At 43.1% G+C, this 21,113-nt stretch overlaps 1 protein-coding gene across 1 annotated transcript in view; it reads right to left on the reverse strand.

Moving 5' to 3' along the window:
- Positions 1–1,204: 1,204 nt before the first annotated feature.
- The window catches only part of TLL2 (tolloid-like 2), a 55,711-nt gene continuing 35,802 nt past the window's right edge, over positions 1,205–21,113 (reverse strand). Inside the window, exons 11-21 of the mRNA XM_010000816.1 lie at positions 19,168–19,284; positions 14,927–15,072; positions 13,781–13,976; positions 10,465–10,590; positions 8,564–8,724; positions 7,626–7,806; positions 5,806–5,931; positions 4,856–4,983; positions 3,841–4,054; positions 2,548–2,798; positions 1,205–1,339 (exon numbers count right to left, since the gene is read on the reverse strand). Coding sequence (XP_009999118.1) covers positions 1,205–1,339; positions 2,548–2,798; positions 3,841–4,054; positions 4,856–4,983; positions 5,806–5,931; positions 7,626–7,806; positions 8,564–8,724; positions 10,465–10,590; positions 13,781–13,976; positions 14,927–15,072; positions 19,168–19,284 — 1,781 coding nt within the window. The remainder of the gene's footprint in view (positions 1,340–2,547; positions 2,799–3,840; positions 4,055–4,855; positions 4,984–5,805; positions 5,932–7,625; positions 7,807–8,563; positions 8,725–10,464; positions 10,591–13,780; positions 13,977–14,926; positions 15,073–19,167; positions 19,285–21,113) is intronic.

Raw genomic sequence — 21,113 nt, forward strand, 5'->3', positions numbered from 1 at the left:
CACGGGCCAGCAAGGAATAGTGAGGAAGCAGAAACCAGCTGAGCTCTCCCGTTCCAAGTTCCATGTCTAAAGTTCTCGCATGTTGACAGGTTCCCAGAGCTCACCACAGCTGACCTGGAGCATGGCCTGTGTCCCCTCTGCCTCAGGGACACCCTGACTACCTGTGGTCCAGCGTTGCCTTTGCTCTCGCTAGCTGATGTTGCAGAGCACTACAAAGTTGTGGTGGGGAGCCCTGGGGAGAGCAGCTTAGCTGTGAAAAGGAAGGCCTGACATGGAAGTTGTTCTATAGGAAAGCAGCAGCATAAAGAAAGCTGAAAAAAACAGATGGGTGGAGTAAGCAGGAGGGATTCCTTATTTAAGATGGCCTGGACTGCTGCCATAGCCCTCTGAGCTGCCTTGCCTAGTGGTGTAACTGAAACGTGCTGTCAGCACTACAGTGTTAAGCTTTGCTACCATTACACTGTCATGCCTTGCATCCCACCACAGCACTTTCATGTCAGCTGCCACCTTTCCCTTGGCCACCACATCACAGTACTTCCATTCAACATATACCATGAAAATTACTGAAAAATCAGGCACTGACTTCTTCTCGTTCACCACGATTCAAGTAGCTAGCGGCCCTAAAGAGACTGTCCCTGTGCCCCTGTCTACCTTTCAACCCATAATAACCAAGAAAATAAATAGATGGAACAGAAGAAGTGATAGATCCCTAGCCACCTAGTTGTTCACTTATTGCACAGAATATTTTGGCATGGTAGGAGAGAGTGAATGGCTCCCAAGGTCCTTTGAGAAAATCCTACTAGGTGGTTGTCCACATCATCTGCTCCAGATAATATATTCAGACAGCTCGTGGATACAGGATGTTTAGGAAATGCCATCTAGAAACAGGATATGCAAGAGATGAAAGTTTTACTCAATTTGATTTTGGTCTTCACACCATGTCAAGCTGTGCAAAATACCATGTTTATGCCCTGGCAGGTATGATTAGAATTTTTTGGTCCTGGATATGTTAACAAGAAAGGGTCATGCTAATAATTTCAGAGGCAAACTTTTGAGACTCAGTTTAGTTTTAGTTTCAGCAAATACTGTGCACTGCTTTTGGCTAGGTGCACAGAAGCTTAAAAAAAAATAATAATAAAAAAGAAGACAAGGATCACAAGATTGATGTCTCAATCTTCAGGTTGGAATGTCTGTGAAGAGCAAACTACTTTCTCATGTGCAACGCATCCTGAAACTTGGTACTTATGTATTGGGCGTGAAAGCCTTTCTTGTTGATGGTGTCATCCGTGTGGAATTGAATCATGATGGAATCTCCTGCAGAGTAGATTTCTTCCAAAGGCTGCAGAAAAGCAAAGAAGACAGCACAAATGGTCAGGTCTGAAGGCTAAATAACTCTTGCACTATGATGCTAGAATATAAGCTTCGAGTCTGGCCAAGAAACACTAATGAGTGAGTGCTCAGTACCTCCTGCCCTGCTCTGACTTTCTGGGCACATTCTCTTGCTCTTTGCATACCTGTCATTCATGTTTGAAGACTAATGCCAGCCTACTCTACAATTCCAGTTCTTCCAGTTGTTCTTTGTAGGTCACAGTCACTGGACTTCCTGGATGTTCTTGTTCCAGTCTTTTGAGTAGTTTTCTCTAATTTTTCCTAAGCTTTTCAGGTAATGACACATTCCAAATTGGACCCTGTTTAGCAGCTGAGGCCTTCCTAGGGCTCATGAGCAGCAAAATAACTTAGCTGTGTTTCTTACACAGCAACTCTGGTTATCTCCCTAACTGTTGTGACCTGCTACAACCTCTCTGTGCTTCTCTGCAGGACCAACACATTCCCAGCAATTCTCCATTTGTCTGTGTACAGGTAAGTAGATTACTACCCTGCTGCCCTGAACTTCACACCTAGCTGCTGTGCCTTTATTTTCCAGACCATTTCCCGATTTGCAGGGACTGCTCTGACACATCCGCTCCTTGGATGTCTCTCTTTAAATGCCATAAGAACTTCCTCCATTTCATTGCTGAAGTCCTAGAGGAATTAAAACATAGAACCTCTGGTTTTAAATACCACACACTATTGCTCATCCTGACAGGGTTACTCCTCTTAATGGGGACACAGGTAACAGTTTAGGAGACAGCACACCACCATGGAGTCATCAAGCAGCTCTGCAAGTCCCTCCATCCTTTGCCCTAGCCATAGCCCAGCCACAATGTGACTTGGCTTCTGGTAGGAGGTGACTGAGGATGAAACTGGCCTTTGGAAGCTGTTTCCAACATTTTTGCAGCAGGGCTGAGGCACAGCAGTATGACAGCTCTGTGGCTGTCATACTCAACGAATCATTGACTCACAAAGGAAAGTCAGTCATCATGGTTTTCAGACCAAATCTGTGCATCAGATGAAATGGCTGTGATGTCCAGCAGCAGGAGAACAGCAAAACCCAGACACAGGAGACATTCTCATCACCAGTTTCTGAGAGCTGCCACTCTTCATAAATCATATGAGAGTACCCTTCCTTCTAGTTATGCCTATGAAATCCTCACCACCACAGCTTACCCCTGAGCCACAGAAGCGTCCAAGACGGGGTGCAGTGCTGTCATAACCATCATAAATCTCCATGTAGTCATATCCACAGTCAGCCTCCTCCTCAATCTCAAATGTCTGGAATATCAGCTCCACCCCATAACCATCTTCAGCTACAATCACCCATTCACAGTTTGCTTGACCTGGGTAGTTGTTATCCCCAAACTGAGCATGAGAATACAGGTCCTTAGTTTGTACTTCAGCCTTTAAGAGCCCACCACACTCTGGATGAAGAAAAGAGCACAAAACACATCATCAGAGGGTCTACCTCACAACAAAGACTTGCCATCCCAATTTTGGACCATCTGTAGAGAGAGAAGACCTCCAGCATGAAGTGCATGCAAACAGGGAAGGTAATTAACTGCTGCAGCAAACTACCATAAACTAGTGAATTTTCCAGTCACTCATGAATCCACTGACCCATACAGTGTAGAGAGGCTTAGTCCTTTTGGTACAGAACACAGAAGGAAAGAGAAAAATCAGCTAAAACTGGCAGGATAGGATTCATGCCATGTTATGCTCTGGAAAAAGGTATTATTTTATGAATCAATTGCTTAAAATGAAGATTTAACATGTTATTTGCACTTGTCCTGCAGTTGAAATTCTGACTCAGAGTATTTTACCAGCAGTAAGCGGAAGCATGTTAGAAAACTGGGGAAAAAATAATCTATTTTGCACAAAGGTAGCCCCATGCTTGTGCAAAATGCATGTGTTTTGGTGTAGAGTTTCCCCAAATCCAATCAGGAAGATGTCTCCACCTGTGTGTCTCATGCATTGCTGCTCAGAACATGTTTCATCTGTTTACAGTGGCAGGGATTTTAAAAAAGTGCACCTTGGTACAACACACTCACTTCTAGGCTGCCACAAATAGAAGATCAAGGTTGCTGTGTCTGTCTTCTACACATCTCTACTTCTACCATAACCAGCCTGTTCCATGTGTGGGCCATGGACTAAGTTGCATCACCTCATTTTCTGCAGGTTGATGTGGAACAGAATGGCTTGCTGCTCAACCTAACACCTCCAACTCAAACAAAAGAACTGAGCAGAAATGTCTGACATCAAGAGGCCTCTGAGCTGGTAAAGAAACTCACATTTATGGTGTGGTGCCAATAATGGCCTTGGAACTGGTTGGCACAATTTACAACCACTTAAAATTCAGGTTAAGCTTATTTGGGAGAAAAGTGAGTCTCATTTCGCCTGGTAAACAATGCAATGAGATTTTATGATGTCTTATCACACTGGGGTACTGGCAGGCCACCAGCTTACCTGTGCTGTGTTTTGCTTGGAAACCTTTTCTTTGCACAGAAGCATCTGAGTAAAACCTGAGGAACATCTTGTTGGTAGAAGCCACTACAGGTTCTGGTTTCTTGCTGCCACAGAAACGTCCAAGGACAGGTGACTTGCTGTTGGGCCCATCATATATTTCCAAGTGGTCGTAGGCACATTCTTGGTGCTGTTCAATCTCAAACTCATTGAAGACCTACAGCAAGAATAAGGAGAATTAAGACAGACATTTGTAAATCTGAGTATGTAATTTAGCAGAGGATGAAATACCAAGTGAGAAATGGGTCAAATGGTAATCCTGTCCCACTCCTCCCACAAACTAGAGCAGAACAGGGCACTTTTAGACAAGACTGATCTCAGGGTGCCAAAGCTAAGAAGTTCATATGAATGTGCTGTGTAGCCTTAGCTTTGCTGCCTCACATGGGTGTATGACAACAGTTTTAAACTGCAGGTCTTATCTACTGTTATTTTCCTTCCAGGAGCCCTGCCTAGCACAATGCATGGGCAGTTCTTCAATACTGCTTCCACTGAGCACAAGGATCCAGGCATTATTTCCCCCAGTGCATAAGCCATCCGCACAGCTTTGGGCATGTCCTCCCATATGCATTAGGCCATGCTGTAAAATGGGCCTGATACTTCAACCCCCTCAGAGGGGCTGGGGACTGGCCCTGCCACCACCTTGTGCACAGATGGTCCCAACAGAGTATGTCACAAGGATAGATAGGGGAGGGAGAGCATGTTATACCTTCTGTTAACAGAGAGACCAGTGCTCCACAGCTGTGATCTGCTTGAGTCTCCTCCAACTGCCTCATCCCTGCCTCTGAGACCTTCTTTTTGCAGGCCAAGGGCAGCCCCCCAGGATGCTATGCTCTGAGCACCCCACACAGGATCTACAGGGATCAACCTCCCACTCACACAGTGGCAGGAAAAAGTTCACTTCAGCTCCTCCCAATCCAGCCCGCTGCTTCCCTTGTGCTCCCACTCACTGGTTACTCACTACTTTCACTCGGTGCCCAGGCGTTGCAGAAATGTCCCAGGTGCACTCCTTCCGGCTGGGGTACTTGTCAGGCCAGTTTGGACTGCTCATCAGTCCCTCTGCACTGCTCAGCTTGTGCTCACAACCAGCTTAAAAGAGATCACAAGATGGAGGCATTGAGGTAGGTCTCACATGGGAACCACATAACATCCTACGTGCTCCTCTCTGCCCACTGAGACTCCCAACAGGGCAGAAACAGGGAAGGCATCAGTCACCAAACAAGACCTTCGAGTATTACTGCATGGTTCTGGTGGGTTTGTCCAACACTTTTTGAGCAAACTTGGCAGTTGGTGAAATGCACCATCTCATTCCTCTGGGCTTCATTAAACTCATCCATCTTCTCACTTCCAAACATATTCTCTGACTCCTCCATATCATCTGCCCTGTTCTCAGTGACATGGTGCCCAACCCCTCCACCATGTTGACTGCAGTGCTATTTCAGCCTTGAGCTGTTTTGCCAACTTGGAGAGCTGAATCAGGTCACGGAGAGATCAGACAAGGACCAGAGACTGTACAAAGGAAGGCCACAGCAGCACAGAGCAGGGATAGGAGTGCAGGAAGAGAGGTTAACTTTGGCAGCTTATCCTTTCTCTCCTGACTCAAACCCGACAACTGAATGAAGCAGCAGTGACTAGTCTGATGGTGATGTTCAGAATTCCTCCTTTCACTAGACTGACTTCCTGTCTCCATCAGTCCATCTCTCCTGGCCATACAGAGGGCCAGACTGAGGAATGGATCCATCTGAAAACAAACTCTTGTCATCTTCCTTTTTCTAGGCAGTTTTTCAGCTAGCTTGGGCTTTTTCCATGCCCCAGCCTGATGTGCTGTACAAGCATCCCTTACACACTGGGCAAGAAGCATCCACACTCAAACCATGTTTGAAGCACTTTTGCAAGGAGTAGGGACCTTACCTTCCTTACAGTCGTGGCCATTTTCATGCAACATGAAGCCATTTCTGCACTGGCATACGTAGCTCCCAAAGGTGTTGACGCATTCGTGCTGGCAACCACCGTTGTCTTTGGAGCATTCATCCTTGTCTGTGCAGGATCAAACCAACAAATGCCAAGTTGACAGTGAGAAACAGGCTACCACAGTCACTGGCTGTAAGTCCCACATGGGCAGAGACCAGTGCAAACCTCTAGCCTCTGCTGCTGGATTAGTCCAGTCAGCTTTTCAGCCCAGGCAAAGTGGGCTAAATTGTCTCCTTGTTTCAATTGTCTTTCATTCCATAAAATGTGTCACAAATTTGTTTTGCTATATAGTGTAATTTTTTAATAGTTAAGGACTCCTATCTGAAAGAAACCTATAGCAATATCTCTTTCTTTCATAATAGATTTCAAGAAAAGTATCACTCAAATTCACCAGCCTAGGCAAAAATCTACTGACTAGTCTTAACAATTTCAAGTTCCTACACGATCTGATGAGCCTACATCTTTAAATAACTCTGTCTGGGAGCACAAGTAGGCAGGCAGAGAAGAGGTTCTAAGGCACAAGCTGCTCCCTGAATCTGAAATGTGTCCCAGTTGATGTTCTCATCTGTGTGTTCAGGGCTATGCATTCCTCAATCTCACTATTCAGAGCATGGGATCTGTTCATGGTTCCCACTCCAATTCGATTTATGAGCAGTTTATCTCTAGTTTTTCTTGGGCTAATGCCCTCCCTGGACTTCATTAACCTCATCTGTCTTCTCACTCCCAAACATCCCAATAATTTGAGATGAAACATAGAATCATAGAATGGCTAAGGTTGCAAGGAACCTGAAAGATCCTCAGGTTCCAAGCTCCCTGTTATGAGCAGGAACACCTCACACTAGACCAGGCTGCACAAAGCCTCATCCAGCCTGGCCTTAAACACCTCCAGGGAGGTTCCACAACCTCCCTGGGCAACTATTCCAGCACTTTACTACCCTCACGGTGAAGAATTTCTTCCTGATGTCTAACCTAAATCTGCCCTCTTTCAGTTTAAAACCATTACCCCTTGTCCTATCACTACAATCTCTGATGAAAAGCTCCTCCCCAGCCCCTTCAGGTACTGGAGGGCTGCTATAAGGTCTCCCTAAAGCCTTCTCCTCCAGGCTGAATAACTCCTTCCTCTTGCTAGATTTAATAAGCCAAAGACGTAGTCCTGATTCTACTGTGCAACTGTCTTAATTCAAAGCCATTACACCTGATCATCCTCCTCAAAAACATACATATTCCTCAGTGAGTGCTGAAAACACAGCATGAAATTGAATTTCCACTTCCATACTATGTATAGTTAACCTACAGAACTGCCTGCCAATCAGGTATATCTTTGACACCAAGAGTTTCAAATTATTCAGAACAGAAGATTAGCAACTTCCACTAGTATGTACTGCTTCAATGAGAAAGCCTGCTACATAGAAAACTTCTGGAAATTTCCTAACTTATCTAGCTTCAGAGGAAAAAGCTTTTCTTTAATGCCTCCAGGGACAGAAATAACTACTAGGATGGGGTTCCCTGTTTTTTCTACTGTGGGAGGACTGGAGACATTGAGGAAATCCACAAATCTTTCTCATATCACACTATAAAACTGGACACTATGCTCACTGAAAAACCAAGAAGTAAGGTAGCACAGAACAATCATGCTTTTTAAATCTAATGACCTATGTCAAGCTCTGCCTGATTTGACAGGAGGTTGAAGAAAACTCACCAAAAACAAGAGGCTCAGTCAGAGACAACAGCTAAGCAAGTGAAAGATTACAGCCACGTACCAGAAAAGTAGTGAACTTTAAAGCCTTTCTTGGAGACTGTGTTGTCCGATTTGAACTCCAGTCTCATGTTGTTGCCATATGACGTGATTACTTCGGGCTTCTCTGAGCCACAGAATTTGCCATGCAGCTTGGAGTCAGAAGCCAACCCACTACGAACCTCAACATAGTCATATTTACAGACCTGCCAAGAGAGGAGAAGCTTTCTCAACTTTATGGACTTGGAACAGAGCATTTCAGAGGAAGGGAACAGAGACTTTACTGAGGGGGAACAAAAGCCTTATAGTCAAACACACTTCTATCTTCCCCAAAATCTCCTCAGCTAGTGTTTTCACCCCCCTTTCCTTGCTGCCCTGGTCTTAGAACATGAGTATGTTTATCAAAATAGCAAAGGTTCCCTTTAACTTAGCTAAAATAATTACTCCCACCTTATCCAAGAACCTGACACTGTTGAATTAATTTAGCAGCCTGCTAAATTAAGGAAGAGCCACTGCTCCTATTTACAGTGGGGAAAGTGAGACCTGAACACTTTGTTAAAACTCCACCCTGCCCTTAGCAGAGCAGAAAACAGACTCTTCTACCGGTTATTTTGTTTATCCTTGAAGAGCTCTACTTCACTGTTAATTTTCAGCTTTTTTCCTGCAAAAACAGCTCTGGGGAGATGGGACACATTTAGAGTAGGAAAACATCCACAATTATGCAAAGTTTGTACAGAAAAGAAGCCCATTTATAACAGAACAGTTTAATCCTTCCACTCCACAGAGAAAGCAGATCCAGACTTCAAGGAGAACAATCACTGTTACTGGCTTATTATATCAAGGGCTGGGAAACAACAAGAAGCTCCACCAGCAGAAGTCTCCTCTTCCTTGCAGCCCAAGGATTTATTAAGCTCCAAGTTAGCCAGTAGTCACACCTCTGAGATGCAGGGACTGCTTACGTACATCATTGCCTTCCAGCTCAAACACTTCGAACTGCAGAGAGATCCGGTACTGGGCTGGAGCTACCACCTGCCAGACGCAGTTTTTGTTAGTAGGATATTCCTTGGGCCATCCAGGGCTAGTAATGGTCCCATTGAGCTTGGTGATGAAGCCCCCACAGGCAGCTGGAGATGCAATAAATGAACACAAGTTTTATTTGGTTCTGTTCAGACACATAGATTGGGCCACACTGCTAGCTAGGAAATGAATCTGATCCTGGTTGGTGGCACGTGTCAAATCCCAGCCTCCAGAACAGGTTTAAAATGCTGGGAGCTGCAAAGAAGATAGCAACCTCACCTGTGTAAATCACCAGAGAAACACACACAGCCAGGCTATGACCTCAAGAGCCACCTAAGGCATGTAAGATTGATCTCCTTTTTATTCTCTAGCCTTGGGCTTACTGTGGATCAGTCGACATGCACAAAACAGCTGTAAAGGCCAGCTTGGGAAATTCACTCACACTCAGTCCTACAAACCTTAATATTTCAAGTTAATAACTAATGAAATAATTGGAAGAAAATTGAATCCTAGGGAAAACACCCCTGACAACTCTTCAGAGACTTATATGTGGACCACATCTTCTCTATGGAAAATTGAAGACAAAGCCAAAGACTTAGCTTTATTATCTCATTTCCTTTAAAAAATTTAGGAGATCTCAGCTTCATCCTCTTGTGAAAGGGCATGGCTTTCACCTCAAAAAAACCAACCTCAGTTTGCTCTTTTGCTGCAAACCTCTATTTGCAGCAAAGCAATTTTTTCTTGCTGTTTCTTGGGATTAATGAGATAAGGCCAGATCCTCAAAACTCAGAGGGATAAAAACTTTGTGTCTTGTTCACAGTATCATTTGGCATTAAGAGAACTAACCCAAGGGTGCAGCTTCAATACAAAAGTGTAGCAAGTGTGTCTGGAGAAACAAAAGCAGTTTACTCTGATGTGCAGCACTACAATTTCACAGACTATCCTTCCTATATGGCCCACAAATTAAATTTAAAATAGGAGGTTGAGTGAAGTTCAAAAAAAAAAGCTTGCCAACTTATACCAACTGGCTTGCTCAAAATGGCAAGAAATTATTTTAAAAAATAAGGTAAATCTTCAAAAAGCCTGTTGCACATAATTAACTCTGCCCTCACCAAGTCAGCAGCAGCCTTCCCCAAGCAGCTTTTGACAAAAGTAGAAGTCAGGGAAAACCAGGTGACTTTGAGAGCACTACTCACAATGTGTGGAGCTCCCCCCATGTCTCAGTTGAAAGGCAGAGCTACAGACAGAAGCAACGGATGGATTCTCACCACACCAACAGCTGTATTGGTGGGATGAAACACTTGTTGCAAGAGATCAACTGTATAAATAGAAAACTGACAGAAACAGTTTCTACAGAAGATCTGGGTAACCTTTTCCCCATAGCAGAAGAAGGGTATTTACCCCTCAGTATGAGGAATGGCTGTTTGGCATGAAAGCAACACATTTATGTTTTATTCTAAAAAAGAAATTTGTCTCAAAAAACAATAAACTCAGCCTTAGATTGAAACCCTTTTGGGTCACTCAGTGGTTGGGTTGTAATGCCCATCCTCCCCTATAGAATCAGAATTGTTTTGGTAAGCTGCACTGTGGGAGATCTGCTCTGAACAGGGATCTTTGGCCATGAGACTGGTTTTAGAGATATTTCACAGTAGTGTATCAGACTATTTTCCATTTTTTCAAAACTTATTTTTCAATGGAAAAGGTTGACAAAATTAAATTTCTCAGGTGGGAGAAGATAAACAGAAACAAAGTGGACATAGGGCAAGGCATCTGCAAGATTGTACAAGTTCATTACTAGCTGTAGTACCTGCCCCACAGACAAATGCCTGAATCTGTAGGTTACTAACCTTCACAGCTCTTTTTATCAGCTGTCAACTCATAGCCAGGCTCGCAGGTGCATTTGTAACTGCCCAGTGTGTTCTCACAGTGCTGCTCACACCCACCATTGTCGGGCAGAGAACATTCATCCATCTCTGTCAGGAGAAAACCAGAACAAGTTACACTTCCCTGACCACCCAAATCCCCTCGTATCCTCATGCAACGCCTCTTGACAAAAGGACCACAGCACAAGCTGCCAAGCTGAGCCCACGGAGCAGGCACTGCAGCTGGGAGAAAACAGGAAAACAAGGAGCAAGAAAGCTCTGGTGTTGAGACATGCAAATTACCCGCCAACTAATATCATGGACAAAACAGCCTTAACTTTGCAGAATTCAACTTCATTTCTTGCTAAATAATATAAATATTTGAATACTGATTTGGGTGTTGGGAAGCTGAAGGAAAAAAAAAATAAATAAATTTTTTACCTTTCTTAAATGTGTTTTCATAGAGGCACCACCAGATCAGCTGATGGGCTCAGCTGTGTCCTGTCATGGGACCACAGCTAAGCCAGCTTGAATCACCCGTCTGGCAGCCCCTACAGCCTCCCACTGCCAACATCTTGACACCTACACCCAACAGTTACTGCTACAAAGATCAAATAGCAACACTCTTGGCTATATGATCATTGTAGGCCACTCCCAACTGAAATGCTGCATTTTCTCCTATTGATAGCACCATCTTAATGGAAAACCTTCCCCCAACCTCAAGAATTCCAGTTCAGATTTTATTTTCTAGTTTATTTTTGTGGATTCACTGTGAAGAAAGGGTATTTTTTCTTTGCTGTTCCATACTTGGATGCCAGTTCAATAACTTTTAATCTGGCTGTTAAATCAATTGCTTGAGAGAAAAGAGAGGCTGCAACTCCTACAATCATCAAAAACCCCTGTGATCGATTTTTACCATGGGAAGTACATGTACTGACTATGGGCAGGTATATTTTGCGAAGTGTTGTCTTTCCTCTAAGGTGTGCCATGAAGAAAAAAGGCACAACATTGCAAGTGTAAGGCAAACACATCACTACTAACACAACCATATACAAAATAGGCTTCAGTGATACAATTTGTTACCAAAATGAAAACAAGTAGTAAAGAATGATCCTAGAACCTTCCCTTGAGATACACATGATGGGAGGGACATGAGGTAATTGCTCCTCAAGTCGTTCTGACATTCTCTTGGATGTGACCAATTACTTACCCTCTCAGAGCTGCCTTACTGTCCTAGCTGCTCGCGGGTTTATTTTATCTGAAAAGTGAGAAGTTACCACTGCAAGTTCTCATAAAGCAAAAGGTTCAATTCCATCCTTAACTCTACCTTTTTATTTTTCTTTTTTTTTTTAAGCTCTTTCTATGTCGTAAAACATGTAATAGAACCCCTATTCCTTTTCTAATTCATCAAGGCAAAGCTGACCCATTGCTCAATCAGCGATGGGTGGTACTCTGAAGAGTGCCTGCAGAGCCAGTCACTTTGTTCACCTACTTTGTTCATAGACTGACTGGTAGTCACAATCCCTCTGCATATGGAGGTACAGGCTGCAAACTTCAGATCCCAGCTTGAAACTCCACATGTAGCCTACCAATATGTCTATCCAGCTTTTGCAAACTGACATCAGCTCTGCCCACAACACAAGCTGGCTAACTTGGATAGCTATGGCTATTGAGGTGCTTGGCCCAAGCAAATACACTTTGCTTCTTAGCTGGACTTCCTGGCATGGGGACTTAGCAATACCTTAACCATCCACGAGCTTCACAGTTTCAGTTTCAAATGTGTGAAGCCTGAGCAGATACTGCAAGCTCTAGGGTCCCAGCAAACACTCCATAGACAATGCTTGTGTTTGCAACTGTACCAGCGGTGCATGCTTATGACTTCTGTTTTGTTGTGGTTTTTTTTTACATTAAAAAAAAAAAAAGGTAAAATATTTCTCACTATCTGTATCACCAGGAAAGCTTCCCAAGTTCAGGTGTATAACTTTCTTTTCCTACAAACTTACAGGAGAATCTCAGATTCTACAAACTGACTTGCTGCAGGTCAAGAAGTCTCCATGTAGTGCTAATCCCTGGAAGACATTTCTGCCACAGTCAGCCTGCATTATCAGCTCCTGAAAGAAGCCAAACTACCTTTAGAAAGGAGTATTCTGTGTCTTTATAGAACTTGAGAAATGTAAACAAGGAAGTTTAGGCTTTGTGGGAGTTGTTCAGGGACTGGAATTAAACATCACAGTATTTGCCAATGATCTTGCAATCACTCTTTGTCACAGTTCATTATACTTCTCAAATTCATGAGACAACATACTCTATGATTATTTTTTTTTGCATAATTGCACAGATTAAGAATTGTGGGTTATAAATTACAAAGCTCTATGACTTGAATGCTGAATAAGGGAATTCAAGTGGTAGAGTGTGCAAAGGGGATTGAATACTGCATTGTTTGTTTGTTGTATTTCTTAATGAGCTTATGAAATAAAGTTTAATTCAGAGAGTAGTTTGTTCTGCAAATTTGAGAGATCCAAATGGACTGTGACACCCTTAACACAAGACAAAAATTAAAGTAGAAATAAATAAGGGACTTGTGCAATCCAAATATTGGCATTGCAGCTATTATTTCAGTAGAACTGCCACTGAACCTAATAGAAACTTGGCAATCTACTTCACAGCAGCTCCACAGGTATTTTCCCAAGTGGTTAAATATTTGGTTCTTGTCTCTATCAAGTCATCAGGATGCTGGTAAAGAACCATATCTCAGGTCCAGCTCTTAAAAATAAAATAAAATCTTAGTCTTATCTGCATCTTCCAGAAAAAGATCTCAGTTTAGGAACACATTGGTCTCCTTAAGCACTTAGAAATTTTCCTTGGGATTCTACTTGCATTCAAATTTCCCCTGTCTCCAGAGGTTTCTTTTGGAATAGAACTTAAGCAGAGAGTTGTTCTTAACACTCTTTGTGCAGTACTAGTACCTTCTTAAAAAATGTCAGTGTGCCCTGGCCTGGGTAAGTAGGGGTCACATTCTGTCCAGCTGTGTTAGTGCCTGTGCTGGACTGACCCATAAATGAAAGGCTAATGTTTTGTGAGGTAGGCTTTCTGCCTTCATCAGGGAGGTGGTGTCCTAGCCTTAGCATCAATCCTCTGTACACTCTCAAAGCAATCTGTTTATGGTATTGGTGGTTGCACAGACAAGTCTAAAAGCTCTTAACTATAAGTAAATATAGTGGTAACTGATTACTTTGGGATAGCAATAGGTTAAGGAATGAGTGATCCCCAGCTTTGACCTTGAGAAGCACTAGTCACATACCTTTAAAAAAATTTGCTGCAAAGCCTGCTTTATTGATGGTTGCATCAGATACAAACTTCATCCATACTTTATTTGAGCTGGATTTGATATCTTCTGGCTTCTCATAGCCACAGAAATGACTGATCAGTGGACTGTATTCAGTGGGGCCATCTCGGATCTCCAGGTAGTCATAAGAACATGCATCATGCCATTCAATCTGCAATGGGAAAAGGGTGTGCCTGTAGCTCACTAATATGAGTGCTTTTAGTCAACAGCTACCCATTTAGACCTAGGCCAGAGATCAGCTTCCAAAGGAACACCCTAAACAACTGGTCACAACTAAGTACTTGCCTCACGGCTGATACTCAACTCTCCTGCAGTTGAAATTGCATTCAAGTCCAGGCACATCTCAGGTCTACTGCTATTTCATGGTTATTCTTCAATGAAACCTAGTCCCTAACTAGCTGAAAGCTGCTTTTCCATGAGAAACCATAAGGAGCAGAGCAGAACAACTGCAAGTAAAAAGTATCAAGAATAGCTGTGGGGTCACGACTAGGAGGTAATGGTGTCAGCCTTTTCCACCATAAGCACAGTAGGTTTACACAAGCCACAGGATAGATGGGATTTATGCACCAACTCAGGTCCTCTCCAAGATTTATACATCAGTAGTCAGAAACAGATCCTTGTGAACCTAACTTAGAGTGTAAGACATCCTATAACCAGTAGGAGAAAACCTCTTCTGACCTCCTCAAAGTCTGTCTGCCATCTTGGGATAGTGATTTCTCTTTGGAGAGTCACAAACATCCTGCAGCATTCCAAGCCCCAGTGACACTAACAAGATTTTTTTGCCTGCAGCGTTACCATTCAATTTCATTGGACCAGAGTGCAAATCTAAGGACTCATGAGTCCCTACTTAACATCATCAACAATTTTGTGCCACTTTCAATTCTTTCTGTCTAGAGTAACAGGTTTTGAAAATTCATCATATTCAAAACTTTGCCTCAAAATCTCTGAGCAAACATCTAGTTAGGAGAAATATTGTTCTGAAATATTAAAAAGAAATTATTTTTTAAAATTAAAAACAATTACATAACTTTCTTCTTCTTTTTAAAAGACCTACAGAAGAAAAATATTATCTGTAATATAATATAAAATTGCATGCCTCACCTCAAAGGCTTGGAATGTGATTCCTATGTGAAAGCCCTCAGAAACTGTGATCTTCCAGATGCACTCTTTTGAAGGTCTGTAGTCATCTGGGTAATTGGGAGATTGGATCTGGCCAGCATCTTTGTGAATTTCTCCACCACAAATAGCTTCATAAAAGAGCAAACGGTAAAATCATGAGACTGCATGTTTTCCCTTAGGTAAAGTCTGTTCCATACATACCCTTCTTCCTCCTTCAAATCTGTATCAATACTGTTTTTTCCACAAAGGCAACACACAAGTTCTGGAAGTTTTAACAAATTTCACTTTGTATCTTAGTGACAGTATCTCCTGTCTTGCTGTGCCAACCACCTTAGAAGGTGAACTTCCTGGGACAGAGAATTCTTATTGATTTGTGTGTTTCACACTCCCAGTCACCCTCCCAGCTGCTTAAAACCTGTTACCAGTGCTAAGGACCAAGAAAAGCTGTCAAAAAACCCTAACAACCAGTTGCAAATCTAGTCCAGCCACACGGTGGCAATATTAACAAGCTGAGTTGAGCTGCTCACCAGGAGACCAAAAGGCTGCTGTGCGTGAAGCAGTTTCGTGCTAAATGTTAAAGACTAAGTTTAAATAACAGAAAATTTAATGAAAATCTAGTTTAATACAAAACTAGCAGTTTTATGGCTAGCAAAAGGTAGCCCCCCGGCATTGGCTCGCAACAGACCTTAAAGGCAATAGCAGTTCCATGTAACTGCCTGCAAGCCTGTGTGACTAATGAAAGTAGGCCAAAAACTGTGTGAGCCCATGATGCAAGGCACACATCTAAATAATGCATATAAAAATGTTGGCTGTGCTTTAAGTCAAGCAAACAAAAAGCACTGACAGCAAGTACAAGCGAGATGGCACTGCAATGACACCTGCCAGATACCAACCACCTTCACACCTGAGGTGTCCCCACAAGGCATTGCATTAGCAGTTTAGATGGGGCCACAAAGATGACCAGGGGGCTGAAGCACCTCTCCTTTGAAGACAGTCTGTGAGAGCTGGGCGTGTGCAGCCTGGAGAAGGATTCAGGGAGACCTTAGATCACCTTCTAGTACCTGCAAGGGCTACAGGAAAGCTAGAGAGAGTGTTTTTATAAAGCGATGTAGCAACAGGACAAGGCATAACAGTTTCAAACTGGAAGAGGGTAAATTGAAATTGAATATTAGGAAGAAATTCTTCAGTATGAGGGTGGTGAGACACTGGAGCAGGTTGACTAGTGAAGTTGAGGGTGCCCCATTCCTGGAAGTGTTCAAGAATAGGTTGGATTGGACTTCAAGCAACATGGTCTAGTGGGAGATGTCTCTGCCCATGCAGGGGGGTTGAAAGTAGATGATCTTTAAGGTCCTTTCCAACCCAAAACATTGTATGATTCTATGTGGGTCTCCCTGTGATGTCCTGGAAATTGCTTGCATTGGGTAACATGGTCTTGGATTTGTCCTGTAAGCTCCTAATGTTTAACTGTGACCTAGTTAAAAAAGCCCTGTTTCACTAGTGCAGTGCTAACTTCCTTCCTAGACAATCAGTGCTAAGGCACCACAAACTAGTTACAATCAAAATTCAGCTGCAGAGCACAATTCAGGTGGTAGTTTGAGTTCACATATTCAGAGCTACAAGTGGTGCTAGAGAGAACCTCTGAGGGACCCTTTAGAGAACTGTTTTCCAGAAAAAGGACTACAAGAGCACAGAATGAACATGGGTTTTTTAACAGCCATAAAACTGTCAGCCAGCAAATGGTATTTTCTCTATCCATTGCAGTAGTTCACACTGAAATTCAGCTGAGCAGCTAAGTATACCGGAAGAGCTTTACTGCAAAATAGAACAAACATCTGCTGATAGAGCCTGAAAAGGCAATAACGATGACAAATTTAAGGCTGCCAGCAGTGCTGAAGGGCAAAACAACCAGCATCTTCCCATCTTGAATCTCTCTCAGAAAAATGAATATGACTGAGCTATGACAACAGTTTCACTACATTAGCTTTCATTCAGTATCAGGTAGTTTTCCCATCATATGCCTAATGCTTTTGTCTCTTTCCTCCAATCTACTTAAAACTTCAGGGGCAAGACCTGAAAGAATCCAAATTCAAAAATCACCTACAGAGCTCCCAGCAAAGTTCAGATGCAAAAGCATTTACATGCGCTCTCGCTAAAGCAGAGGACAGAGAAGCAGTGGTAAAACCCACTTTGGCTTTTTAGTATGTGAGAAAGAAGAGTTCAAAAGAAAAACAGGAACCAACAACAATGCTTTTGAACAACCAAAAAAAAAAGATAAAATGAAACATTTAAAGACAATCCCACCTGGAAATAAAGGTTACCCTTATTGCCTAGACACAAGTCACAAAGCAGGTGAGCAAGCTACCTGACAACGGAGGAAAGAAACAAACCATTACTAGAATTGCACTAGAGGGAAATAGGGATTAAGGAAGGTTTTGTGAAGATACTATGGAGAGACACGCAGATAATCGCAGACTCAGAGGAGTCTGAACTAGGAAAAGGACTATGCAACGGGCCATCACTGTTTCTGTGGTACAAGCTGGCTTCCACCAGTCACAGTCTGTGCTTGCTCTCAGGGATTGCTCACGGATTTCTTACTTTTCCAATGGGAAGTTTCTTGCAGGAAAGGGCTACATAAAAAGCCAGAGTCTTGAAGAGGCATGAAAATATGAACAGTTGAAGGGACATAAAGTTTGACCACTGGATGCACATTCCACTTCTATTTGCTCTCCTCAAAAGTCAAGCCAAGCAAGTATTGCCCACATTTACTGAACTTTTAGGGATCACTTATTAATCACCAGGAAATGCAGAAAATTCTTAAGAGAAAACAAAGTTTTGCAAAGTAACTTTGGTGTTAAGCCAATGTAAAACTTTCTTATTTCACTTGTCAATATGAAGCACGATGCTGTATTAACACACATGATGGAGGAGAAAGAAGCTGCTTCCCAAAAACATTCCTCACCTTGCTTTTTTTTCTTTTTCTTTTCAATTTCGGACAGATACCACTAAGGAATAACCCACTATAAGAATTAAGCTGACTAGCCTGCCAAAGCAGTAAGCCAAAATAAAATAACCTATTAGAGACACACTAGTTTGGTGACTTCTATTTCCAGCAAACTATCATAAAAGGGTTGTTATAAACCACATGGTCCAGGCAACAGCTGCTTCTCAGGAGAGACATAAAAAAAACCCCCAAAAGTCAGGCAAGCTACCTCTGTCTCTAGGGGAACAATTCCTGCAAAAACTCGATATTTCTCCTGTGAAACAGATTTATTAGCCTCACACTGTTGTGAAATTCTCATATGCTTTATTTGCACTTCCTTGACAGTCCTGTTTTCTTCACTTCTCTCTGTTAGTATCATTATTCACAAATACATTGGACACTTGGGCACTGGGCTTTCAGTGTCACTCTTGTTCCTATGGTTGCAGAAAGAAGATCCAAACTCAGTACCAACACAGTCAACCTCATACTGTTTGTTGACAAGACTTCTAAGACTTCTAAGAAAATGCCTGTTGCCCAAAGAGCAATGCAGGCTTTTTCTACATTTTAGAGTAATTATTGTAAAAAATAAGCATTTATAGAGAAGGGATGTTACTGATTTGTTAGTGACTTTTGTAGTATTGCTCCTCCTCTGAAGTGGTTTCAACATCTCAGTGCCATGCAAGTTTCCAAAGTACCTGACCCGCAGAAGATCTGACATGCAAATTTCTAATCTTCTGTAAGTAAAACATACAAGGGAGAAACCAAAGAATAATCATTGCATTTGAGAAAAAAACAACCAAAAAACAAAAAAAAGCAGACAAAAATCAAAGAAATAACAAACAAACACCACCCAAACCACCCCAAATAAGATGCATTAGGTGATATAAAAATGTATTATCTGAAACAGAACTCTGCCTGTTAAATTACTGGAAGGAACTCCAGGAACACCTGGCACTGCTGCCTGCAGGGGCTGGTTAGGACATTTAAAACCCGGTCTATGAATGGAAGTTATTGCTCTGTGGTGCCATGCTGCATTCCCCCCCAAAATGGTATGATCTAGGTGGAAGATTCATGCCTTGTCTGTTGAAACAGCCTTCAAAATCTGCCACTTCCATGAAAACAAGTGCAAGGGCTGTGTCTAGCCATGCAGTGAAGCAGAACTCCTGCTACTCCCATAAACCGCTGCATCCCATCCTGGCTGCTCCATGCAACGTGACAGGTTTCTTTTAGCTAAGAGCTGTACCTTCATACACCACAAAGAAGCCTTTGCCAAGGATATTACTGCTGCTCCGGAACTCAATCCACAGCCTGCTGTCCGTGGAGATTACTGGTTCAGGGATCTTGTCACCACAAAATCTACCTAGAAGGCAGAAAAGAGATGATCAAGGTCTCCTGGCTGCCAGGCAGTGTGGCGTAGCAGGCACCTGTGGCTCCAGGAAGCAAAGGGTCTGCAGTTAAAGGAACTGTGCTTGTGTAAAACACCCTTTCACTCCTGCCACTTGGGCTTTTCACTGAGCTTGTTTTTCTCCCCCATTAATTCATAGTCTCTTCAATTATTTATTTAATAAAGACTTTCTTCAGCTGGAAGCAGAGTGCAGTAGTCACAGACACAGCCTCTTTGCCCTAGTAAATTCAAAAGGGCTCTTGTTTTGATCACATAATTGGGAAAATGAGCTGCAAGAGTGGGAAACCGTCCCCTGTCCTAGAGATGTGACACAGCAGATGTCCTTTCCACCTGCTAGGCCTCGGAAACTCATTCAGTTCTTTGCACCCAAGAGCAAGTTGTCCAAGACAAACCAAGGGCAGGATGTGGCCATGCTGATGAGAAACGCCCCTTATCTTGTCCTCTGCTCTCACTCTCCTAGTAAATATACCTCTTCCTGGTTAAGCCTCTGCAATCATTTGATTTCTTTCAAGAGCTCTGTGACCGAGAGCTTTTTTGCTCCATGGTTTACCCAGCACCAAGTGCTCTGGCATGCAGCAGCACTGGTGAATACCTGAATCGCTCTAGTGAGGATGAATCCTGAAACAGATCAGCGGCAGATGGCATCTGCAACCCAAAACAACTCAACAGCCCTAATTTGGTGCTTCTCTATGTGCTCTGGCCAGAAGCTCCTCACACAAACAGAGCAAGCACCAAGTATGCACTGGAAGCACACAACGAAAACATGGTTTTTCACTTCAGCTGATACCAGCAGGGCTATATACTGAATTCAACATGGCCCTTGGCACTTTGTCAAACTGAATCCCCAGTGGGAATTTGACAGAGGCAGAGAGCAGTTCCTCAAGCTGAATTCAGTCAGGACAGCAGTGATGGGGATCCCAGCCTTGCAACACCAAGCAAAAGCTTCTTTGAACGACCTCCTCTGGATAAAAACCTGGTTAATGCCTTTCCTGCAGGACAGCACCTTCATTTCCATTAGTAGGCTACACTGGTGGTTACCTACACTGGATGAGGAGATAGGCAGTTCAGGGTCTGTTGACTGGCAGGCAGAGAATGTTGTTGCTTTTCCTATGGCAGAGCAGCTGGCATGATTCCTATGCATTAAAAGCCTAGGGCCTCCCTACTTAGTCAGCTTCCCACAGACAACTACTGCCACTTTTCACTCTGCCTGCCTACCTTCACCACTTGCAGCTTCAGGAAGGCTATGACCTTTATGGATGCAAGAGCTATGCCTATGTGGCAAGGCCAGTCAGTGCAATTCAGAAGGTGAGTTGCAACCTTTGTTTCTGTTCAACCGTAGTTTCACCATTATTCTTGCAGAATCACCCATCCAAATATCTCAGACCCCAGCTGTATTCAGCTAATAAATTCTGAGCCCCTGCTCCCCTAAGCTGCTCAGTGCTGCAGCCCTGCAGTGTACCAACAGCATCTCCCACCTCCACTGCCAAGGGCGACACTAACAAACAGCACCAGCGCAGCAAAGCTCCTTCCTCTAGGGTCACTGAGCAACTGCCTCCTGGATTTAGACTTGGAGTTTTAACAAGGGTGTCAAGGAGGGGAAACGCAGATGAGGAGCGAGAATGAGCAAACTCCTCAGAGTGTGATAAAGGGCCCATTCATAAAAAGTTATACACCATTTAAAGGCTGGGTTTTCACACACTTCCCTGGGAAAATATGCAGCACACATGTATTTTCTTCTCCCCGTGCTTTCACAATTCACACTAATCCCCCTCCCCACCTCCTGC

This window comes from Chaetura pelagica, unplaced genomic scaffold (genome assembly GCF_000747805.2).
Source record: "Chaetura pelagica isolate M959 unplaced genomic scaffold, ChaPel_1.0 scaffold166, whole genome shotgun sequence".
In the NCBI taxonomy this organism is placed as follows: domain Eukaryota; kingdom Metazoa; phylum Chordata; class Aves; order Apodiformes; family Apodidae; genus Chaetura; species Chaetura pelagica.